Raw genomic sequence first — 10,184 nt, 5'->3', positions numbered from 1 at the left:
TGAGAGAGTGTGTGATGTGTGTGTGCCAGAGCGTGTGTATGAGAGAGTGTGTGTCAGAGAGTGTGTGTGTATATGAAAAGAAGAGGAAATTATGCCAAAAAAATCTGAATGAAGCAGTTAAGATTTAAATTAATTTCTTCTGTGTATTAAATGAAGATCTTTTGATGAGGAATGATGGAGTCAAGAGAATTTTAACTCTTGTAAATAACGTTTAGCTGTGGCGGCCATCTTTAATGAGACTGACTAAACAAAAACATGGTGGGCAGTAATAAACAAGAATTAAAGGGTGAATTAAAGCACAAGCCCAACTCTCTCTGTCCCTCCATAACAGCCTGAAAAAATAAGAAATAAACGAATTGCGCACCGCTGTTAAATTCATCAATGTGTGATTCTAACTAGCTTTCAGTTATCAAGCTCCTCTCTTGTGGAACCAACTTCCAGTTTCTGTCTGTGAGGCTGACACTCTGTCTACTTTTAAGATTAGACTGAAGACTTTCCTTTTTGATAAATCCTATAGTTAGACTTAGGTTTCCTGAATTATTCTTCATTTCTGCTGCTATAGACTGACAGATGGAGCACAAACTGAGCACATTTCTTCACTCTGCTGTTGTCTTCTCTCTTCTCTACATGTTTATTGTTATTATTTCTACCAATAACATGTTTTTTTCTTTTTGTCTCTTTCCAGAAATAAGTGCACCTGGACCAGTTCTTCTGTTTGGCTGTCTCCTGTCCCTCAGCCAGCCGGTCGAGGCAGATGGTCTCCTGTCCTGAGCCTGGTTCTGCTGGAGGTTTCTTCCTGATTAGCAGGGAGTTTTCCTCTCCACCGTTTGCTCAGGATGGGAGACTGTGATGAAGTGATTCAACACAATCTGCTGGCTTRTTCTTTAGATTGTTCTTTTTTCATGTACAGTGCCCTGAGACAACAATGAATTAAAACACGGAGAACTGATTTGATTTCCTACCTGAGGATGCAGAGCACGGATGCTGTTGTTGGACATGAGGAGGATCTTGATGGACCACAGTCCCACGAAGGAGCCGCTGCGCACCTCTCTCACCTCGTTCCCGCTCAGATCCAGCAGCCAGCTGCCGTGGGGGACCCCCTGGGGGACCTGCTGCAGCCCACGAGACCTGCAGTCCACCAGGTCGGAGGACTCGTAGCACAGGCAGGAGCCGGGGCACGGCTTCAGACCCGACACGACGCTCAGGAGGGGCAGCAGGGGAGCCACGCCGAGCATCACGCAGCGACCGGAGAGCATCTTCCCGGGATCAGAGTGCGCTCAGTCCTGCTGACAGGCATGGTTAACCTTCATGGAGCCGTGCATCTGAATGTACCGCAAACATTTCTGAGCGCACACATGAAAAAAATCCAGATTAAATCAGGGATTATGGGCTTAAACTGATGATCACATAACCATATCTYCAGAGCAAACCTGGTCGCTTTTGGACCTTTTCCTAAAAGCTGGATTTACATCTGCTTCACTATATGGATACATGAAGCAGACATGCATGATCCCAGTCCCTGTTTCTCTTACAAAAATGTATGGATGTGAAATCAATCTGTTTGTGCCAAACAGGACAGACTTTCACTGCTGGAAGTRTGGTTCTTCTACCCAGAATTGACAGAAAGCTGCCCCAAATGTGCAAGTAAACCTAATCCTGAAAAGGATTTGTCTGTTGGACATTTCAGACTGACCTTTATCCAGAAAAGATTACAGAAATACCAACAAATTCATCGCCAGGCGTTAACGTAAAGTTGTTTCAACCAATAAGAGGAAAAACTTGGAATTTGATGATAAAAGTAGCAAAACACTGAAAAAGTATCAAAAGGTTTGCTAAACTTTAGTTAAAAGCAGCATAAAGGTAGCTATAAAAACTAAACAAAACCAGAGCAAATATGGTGAAATAAATTCATAAGAACCAGTTTTTTGAAGGAGCTGAAGAGATTGATGAATTTCCAAACTAGAAAAGTTACAAAAACCAATGATCATAACGTCCTCCTGAACGATTTGATCTGAAAATAGTTAAAATTCAGTCAACAGCAAAAAAAAAAAAAAAAACCTTTACTGGAGAATAAATTGCTCTGCTTTTAGGCTCCATCTCTGTTAAATAAACTGAATTTAAAAAGCTGCTGCTGCCACCCAGATGAGCAAATCTCATCAGGCGGCATCAGAGAAGCTTAAAAATGTRAAAAATCTAAGTCGGTCCTCTTAAAACTACAGATTACAGAGCTGTCGGCCCCAAAATAGAAACAGTCGCAACGCGTAAAGACCCAATCTGATCAAAAACTAAAGTCGTCAACACAAACGGTCAGATTTTCCTCGTAAACACGCAGCACAGTTCACAAACAGGGCGACACAATTAAGACATTTCTTCACAGGTTTGTCTAATAAGAAATAAATCTGTTGAAATATACAGTATTACAGTCAGAATTTTTGTTACTTTTATTTTAGAAAATGTCCTTTAAAGTGTGGCGTTTCAAGTCACATTTTGTTTAAAATACAGAAAATACAGACAGTAGAACATGAATACAGAAAAAAAAAAAGAAATAATGACAAAACAATGCTAACAAGCCTTTCTGACTGCTCTAGTTTTCTCTTTTTGAAATGGAACTGAAGGCAAAAGGAGGAGGGTGGAAAAAGAAAAGGATTTGAGGGACGGGAGGGTGGGGGGCAGAATGAGACAAGTTAGTTAAGGAAACTATGGTTGCTTTATGGATCATGTTTAAATTATTCTTTATAAAGTCTAATTTAAGATTTAATCTTTCCTCTCTCTTTTTTTGTCTTTTTCATTTTTTTAAGGTATTTTGAGCTTCAGGATCCAGGGCCCTCAGCGCTCCTCCTTGTGGTCTCGGACTGAGGACAAGGAATGCCGACTTCGTCTGGCAGTGGGAACAGAACCACCCGCGTTGCCTTCCCCCGGCCGGTCCGCACTGCCAACTCAAGAAGATAAAGTGGAGTCCTTCTGTGTTTGCTGTGCTTGTGAACGCTGCATGGACTTCTGACTTTCCACGTCTCTAAAATGTTTCTCAACCTGCAGCGAGAAAGTGAGAAGGACGTTAAAAACGTTCGGAGACAAACGGACCGAAGTCACCGTGTCCACTGGACTTTGATTTGTCCTCTAGAGGTTTTACAAAAACTCATGTGCTCCTTGATTTTAGAAGAAAAGTTTCAATCAAAATAAAATAGTGAAGCTGTGTTTGCAATGATTAAGAAAACTTGATTGRAGKGTMGCAAAGTAACTAAGTACAAATACTTGGTTACTGTACTTAAGTAYAAATTTTGGCAATCTGTASTTTACRTCAGTAAATTTTTTTCAGCAAACYTTTTACTTCTACTCTTTACATTTTTACACAATTATCTGTACTTCCTACTCCCTACATTCTTAAGAAGTAGAAAGTCATTATTCTTATTTCATTCTGGCTCGTTATTTTTAAAAATAAATTTTATCCRGAAAAACTGTGCCTTTGAATTTAATTGTGGTTGGATGAGAAGTATAAATATAAACCGTTCTGACACATTAGTTTGTACACAATCCATCACAGCTGCACGCCTTTAAAAAATGTATTTGGAAACTCTAACCTCTCATTTTTACTCAATACTTTTACTTTTAACACTTAAGTACATTTTATGTCAGAAATTTACCTTTGCTAATTAAGTACAAAATAAATCAGATACTTTAAGACTTTTACTCAAAATTCTTAGAGGAGACTAACTTTTACCAAAGTAATTTTATGATAAGATACTTGTACTTTTACTCAAGTATCACTTTGTACTTTATAAAACACTGATTGCCAAATTTGGGCGTAAAACAAAACAAACAAACAAACAAAAAAAAACCTTTAAGACTATTGAACGGTGCTGTGGGCTGATTGGACCAGCATCCATGTACAGTCAGTCAGGTTCAGCAGATCCATTCAGGGCTGAGTCTCACTTTTATTACATTTTAGTGTCTGTTTAAATGTGTTTTAAAGTGAACCTGGAGCTTTTCTGTTAGTGATGACAGCAGCCCTCGTTCTCTCTTAATCTGAAGGTTTCTGAGGTCCTGTTTACATGAAAACTAGCTCTGGTTCTCTCAGARCAGGATCCAAAAACCTTCAGTTTCAGAGAGGACGGCTGCTGTTGTAAACYAAGCAGAACACAGCAGCAAAGCTCCAGCTTCACTCTCAGCCCCGGTCATACATGGTGTCAAACTATCTGTAGACATTTTTCCTCACAGACAGGAAACCTCCAGTGGATCCGAGTACAGATGGGATTATAGTCGGCTAATATGAAACCACAGCAGATGCTGAGATAAAATAATCTTTTTACATCACATCTGCTTTTTCTCCCCCCTCCTTTTCTCCGCTGAACACGATCACATCAAGTCAGATTAAGTCACACGGTGGTCACGAGGAAACAGCCCGTCAGCGCCGAGCTTCTTTTGGTTCTGGTACGAAACCTGCCACGAGTGCAGAATACCCTGAACGAGGAACGTTCGGCGGCCGTCCTGAAAGCAGCTTTAATCAGGGAAACATCTGTCAGTTAAGCCGCGGCAGAGGTTTCTGCTGTCTGCAARGAAAACAGGACGACCAAATCCCACGGTTCTGTTTGGACAGAAGGACTCTGTGGAATCTGAACGAAACGTCTCGTCTCTTTTTGCCTCACGTTAAACCCAGCTAATGAARGCTAAAGTGGACGAACAAAAGCTACAACCCAACACAAAACACTAGTTAAACACAAAGTGTAGCAACAAGACAAACTTACTATTTTGCGTACGTGACTTAAAGCGCTTCCCTCTTTGCCTCTGCAGTTCTCAACCTGGTAAGGCGGTGAGATTACGACATCGTCCATCACAATAATGTTCTTCTCCTGCCATTTACAGTCTTTGATGCTGCGAAGAAAAGTCAACATTACCTTATCTGCACTTGGAGAAAACATTATTACACACACACACACACCAGTGGTTTGTACCAGTACAGCAGGGGTGTCCAAATATTTTGTCAAATGGGCCAAAATCATCAAGTCAGAAGGACTTGAGGGCCAAAAATATTTTTTCTTTACTTGCTCAACAATAAACTAAGCATTGATTACCTTAATTTAAAAAATAAAGTAGTCAGATTTATTGCTGGAAATGGATGCATAAATTAATCTAAGTGTTTCTGCAGGTTTCCCTTATTGAAAGAAACTTTGCAATTTTCTAGATTTCAATTGGGGGGAAAATAACTTAATTTAGTCAATTCTAATCAATAAAATCAGGATTTAAGTCACTCTTGTTGAAAATGCTTGCTGTATTAAGATGAATTTAATAAATTAATTTAAAGCAGACTGGAGTGCAGCAAAATCAGCTTTTGAGTAGAAGTCACTGGAGAGATGTGGAAAAAGCTGAGTCTGGTTATTTAAAGACAAATGATTGGTGTTGTTGCTAATTTTTTTTTATTATAAGGTGTTATTTTGTCCGTGATAAATTTGCCCTAATAATAAATAGAAAGTCTCCATCTACATCAAACACCTGTGCTGGGAGGACAAATTTGTAAACAAATTAGTATAATTCTTAAACTGAAGTCAGGGGCCACAGATGGCCCCCGGGCCACACTTTGGACACCCGGGCCACACTTTGGACACCCCTGCAGTAGAGCTTCCTGTAGTAGAAACATGTTGCAGTGAAGCTGTTTGTTTTTTTTAAACCGTTTTCTTTGCTGAACCCTAAACAATGTTAGTAAATATTAGCTCCAACTGCCAAGTTGAGGAATTAAAATTGATGAGTGGTGTTCTCACACAAAACCGTTGTGTTCAACACCAACCAACAGTTCTTTAAACATGTGCTTGTTTTTGTAAATAATCCTTTATCCATTTTTTAACGAGCCTGACCCCAACACAAGCTCAGACCGGTTATTTTTCTGAAATAAACTCAAGTTGGAATTACTGAAAACAGACCCACAAGTTGTTTTTATTTGTGGTCATTAAACCTCGGCGGTGGCCTCGTGGCCGTGTGGAATCCTTACGTTTTGTGAATAGTCTGGAATAGCTGCTGGCCCTCCACAGAAACCCCAGCACTGATTGCATAGGCTTGGGACAGCTTGTCTTCCTTTTCTGTCCGTGCTCGATTGGCAAGCTGTGAAGATTTAAACAAAACAAAGAGTTAATTTTCCAAATATGAACTGGTTCCAAATTTGAGCAAAGTCTGGATTTGAATAAGATAATTGCAGATCATGTTATTACAGAAGCTGTGCAACCTTTAACAAAGAGTCTACTTGGCAGATTTGACTTTCTCTTTAGCCCAAGTTCAGCTAAAGGAGTTGATGTGGGTGAATTACTGCATTCTGCTGATCTTTATAAAGACAGGAAGTAAAACCGCCAACGCAGATTTAAACTTCACTTCATCTGAACCACAGAACAGGAACTTAAAAAATTCACCTGAGTAATGTGATGTAACAAACAAATAAAATGACTTCATGCTTTTTCCCCTCCTTATGGAGAACTTTATAATGACAATAATTTACTGCAGTTTCTGAAGAGGTGTCAAGTTTGGCAAGAATTCACTTTTCACTGAGATTATTCGGAACTCTCAGTTCATCWGACATGAATATAAATCCATCCACTCACGACTTACCTTGCTAACATTCAGAGATGCTAGTGGAGGAGGAGTCTCGGTACGGTCATTTATTATTTCCACCTCAGAAACATAGGCTAAGTTGATCAGGATGACGTCGTTGAGGTTTGACTTGCCACTGGAGGAAGCACATTCTTTGAGGGGAAACGAGTCAAGGCTGACAACTTTAAAACAAGGACTGAAAAAATAAATAAACAAAAAAGGGAACCTAATTACTGTCGTTATCTGACCCGTAAAGAACTCCCAACACCCTCTGAGCAGAGGAGGTTTGTGATGGAGCGACCACCGCCGACAGTGAAAGCTTGTGCCAGTTACAGCATGTGAGCGAGGGCAGTGCTGCCACCTACAGCAGCACTGAAAGAATCAGCAAAGATTGTAGAAATAAACACAAACAGCTCCTCAGCCAAACCTGTTCGTCAAATCTACTCATTTCAGATCCTGTTCATGAAGTAATCKTGAATTTAAACTTAAGGTTTTGACCTGAAAGGACAGTTTAACCCAATATATTTACAGATTAATGGCAGAAAATCAAAGAGTAAATAGTGGAAGTTATCACGCATAAATCACATTTCTTTAAAAGAAAAGTGAGAGTCTCTTTGTGTTTCAGTTCAGCTGACTGTGGCAGACATTTTGAATCAGGTTGACTCAGAAGTTAATCAGTCATAGATGAACYTACGATGATTATTTCCGCACGTTTTAACCTGAAACAGTGGTTCTTGACAGATTTTGGTAAACATTTCTTACACCTTTGCTTTTTGGAATAACAGGTTTCTTAGTTTCCCTTCGTGTGTGACATCACAAGAGCGCTGACCTGTTACAAAAAAAAAAAAAAGCAACACGAGTTTCAGTAACTTAACAAGTCACTAATCTGCTGGGAGATTTCCATCAAACCACTGCAGAATAAATACGAGTGGTGCCAGATATTAAACTCTAATATTTAAATGTATTCACAAAATTTAAAACGTGTTTAAAACAGAAACATTGACACTAAAATGTTTAAATAGAAAAAGTCAAAGCAGAACTGGTGCAAATAACAGCTGATTAAAAAGTTTTTTTTTATAGGGACAAAATCCTAAAGGCCACATTTTTCTAACCACAAATGAGCTATTTATTTAAAAAATATAGAAATCATTATGTTTTAAAGCAGCTATTATAGTTAAAATAAATATATAAATAAATAAATCTGCAACATGTCACGCTGTCAACCTTCACCTCTCAAATTCATTCATTCATTCATTGGAGTCACGTGCAACAGTTTAGTCAGGTTGTTACATCACAAGCTCAACTCATTTACGTCCCTCACATGTTAGTAATGAAACATGAATAATTAATAAATGTCGTAAATAAACCCTCTTCTTAGAAATATGGGCATGGTTGACAGAGAGCTAAGCTAGCTGTGACCGACCCAACAGAACCACGGACCGGTTCGGTGTGGGTGAGCTGTGCCACCCAGAAGCCGTCAGACACGACAATGTCCGGAGATGAAGCCAATGAACTTCGGCATTTTTACAGCTGTTCACGGAGTCGTTAAAAACTGTTATGGGAGTTAAAAACCGCTTGGCCGAAAATTAGCATATTAGCCTAGCTAGCCAGTTTCCCCCCAGCTAGCATGAGGGGAGGCGGCGGGGGTACAGTCAGTGAAAATTAAAACTTCACTCTTTACAAACAAGCTTCGGCACCCCGAAATCAGCGCGTCAAGTCGTGCCGTGAAACAAATGTGAGGACACAAGCCCAAGCTGGCTGCGCTGAAATGTCAGTGAAATTAGCCTGCTAACTGCTCAGAGCACACACAGCCATGATGCCAGATAGTGATCCATGTTGAGGGCTGCCAATACAATGAGTGGATTCAAAACACATGCACGTCCTTAGGAGACGCATTCAAATGCACAGCTAACACCAACACTCCTTTTGACATAAGAGACGCACGGACAACCATTTCGAAATGCGAAATAACTAGAATCGGATAAAGATGTGTAGGTCAGCTCTCACCAATTACGCCTGCGCGGATCACTATTTGACATATTTTCGGTTACCCTACAGGCCCGTGAAGCCAGGCAGGCCGGCCAGCGGACGGTCCGCGGCGCGAGACACACAAAGGATACTCAGGGTCAACATCTTGGACTGGTAGTCGAACGCGACCACTTCTCCTTGGAGCCTTTGGCCCAAGCAGGTGAGGCAAGAGACATGGCTCCCGACGCTGAAATACTCCCCCGGTCCAGGAGCCGCCATCTTCTCCGCCAGGAGGATACCGGAGCGCCTGCCCCTGCCTTACGTAAGGCGACGCGATGACGCAGCCAGACAAATCTGGGCGTGGCGCAGAACGTCGTGTTAAGGTCATTGACAAATCTTTCACATTTACTCCGCATGTAAATCCTTCATGCTAATGTCCCCCCCGCAGTTTTAGCAAATAAATAAAATAGTTATCTGAAGCATCACGCAGAATTGATCATTTAAAGTTTATTAAAGTTATCACTCTTCTGAAAACACTATCAACATTTTAAGCCAACTTTTTTTATAAACAGGCAAATTCCATACACATGCATGAAAGCTAATTTTGCAACTTTAAAAAAAGAACACTTAACACTTGAGCTTGTATGAAATAACATTTAAATTTAAAACTGTGAGGATAAAGAACAAGTGCGCAAAATGTGTACCATTCTTGTTGTAAGGTTTTATTTATTTTATTTTGTAAGGACTTGAATAAGAATCCTAATCAAACGCCAAAGACCATGACCTCCTTGTCAAACGCACCAAACAGCGCCACCCGCTGGACATTATTATGTACTACAAGCTTGTCCACATCACATTTTMATATTCACCTGAGGAGGACTCTTTTACTGCTCAGAACTCGACATATTTAGAAAAACAAGTCTAAATGGAGTCGGTGTACACCCAGGGCATTTGGCTGGCTGAAACTCTCCAGCAGCGGACAAAGAGTCTGGAAAATGTTTGGCTCTTCAGCACTCACATCGGAGATCCTAAAGCTGCGTTCCTGCTCGTCTTTCCTTTCACCTATTTTTTCAGCAAACGAGCTGGTGTCGCGGTGCTTTGGGTCTCAGCTATATCAGAGTGGTTAAACCTGGTGCTTAAATGGTAAGATGAAGGGAAAACAGCTTTAATTGACCGGCGTTTCCGTAAAATAGCATGTTAGCGTGTAGCTAAGTTAAAAATTTCGTGCGAAAAAATTAGTCTTAATTATATATTTGTATTGTTATGTGTGTTCTACATTCCCCCCACGAATAATTTGCAAAAATCCATTTGAAATTATTCAATCTTTTGCTCTGACGTTGCAGCTTCTGGGATGCCGCTGTAGTCCTGCACTTAATGTTGTCCGTGTGGAAACTGGGACAAGTGGAACTAAAAATACATAAATCTACAACTCAGTCATAAGTTATATGTGAACGAGTGGAACGCAGAAAAAATTAATAAATGAATAATTAACACGGAGAAGAATGAAATATTCGCATTGAGTACTTTGTTCTGTACAGAGTTGAATGTGCTTCACAAAAGTTTGATTTACTTGGACTTAGCGTGCGTTGTTTAAGTGTTCCCTTTATTTTTTTTGAGCAGTGTATATATACAGTATATATTATTTA

The 10,184-nt window shown here is 40.1% G+C and overlaps 3 protein-coding genes across 3 annotated transcripts in view; 1 reads left to right on the top strand and 2 right to left on the bottom strand.

Moving 5' to 3' along the window:
• LOC106535390 (reticulon-4 receptor-like 2) overlaps nt 1–2,316 on the bottom strand; it is a gene marked incomplete at its 3' end in the record, with an annotated part of 4,655 nt that extends 2,339 nt beyond the window's left edge. The window contains 1 exon segment of the mRNA XM_014032394.1: nt 963–2,316. Coding sequence (XP_013887848.1) covers nt 963–1,256 — 294 coding nt within the window. The 5' untranslated portion in view covers nt 1,257–2,316.
• Nucleotides 2,317–2,426: 110 nt separating this feature from the next.
• On the bottom strand, nt 2,427–8,855 carry lsm12b (LSM12 homolog b). Its single transcript, XM_014032404.1, has 5 exons — nt 8,691–8,855; nt 6,589–6,722; nt 5,981–6,090; nt 4,743–4,869; nt 2,427–3,030 (listed from the first exon to the last, which is right to left on the bottom strand). Exons 1-5 carry the CDS (start codon nt 8,815–8,817, stop codon nt 2,938–2,940), a joined length of 591 nt encoding a protein of 196 aa, XP_013887858.1. The 5' UTR covers nt 8,818–8,855; the 3' UTR covers nt 2,427–2,937.
• A 334-nt stretch (nt 8,856–9,189) lies between these two features.
• The window catches only part of g6pc3 (glucose-6-phosphatase catalytic subunit 3), a gene marked incomplete at its 3' end in the record, with an annotated part of 3,321 nt that continues 2,326 nt past the window's right edge, over nt 9,190–10,184 (top strand). Inside the window, 1 exon segment of the mRNA XM_014032388.1 lies at nt 9,190–9,681. Within this exon segment, the coding sequence (XP_013887842.1) occupies nt 9,464–9,681 (218 nt within the window).

The sequence above is a fragment of the Austrofundulus limnaeus genome, unplaced genomic scaffold, assembly GCF_001266775.1.
Source record: "Austrofundulus limnaeus strain Quisiro unplaced genomic scaffold, Austrofundulus_limnaeus-1.0 Scaffold7, whole genome shotgun sequence".
Classification (NCBI taxonomy): domain Eukaryota; kingdom Metazoa; phylum Chordata; class Actinopteri; order Cyprinodontiformes; family Rivulidae; genus Austrofundulus; species Austrofundulus limnaeus.
This window is presented reverse-complemented; position numbering and strand designations above follow the sequence as displayed.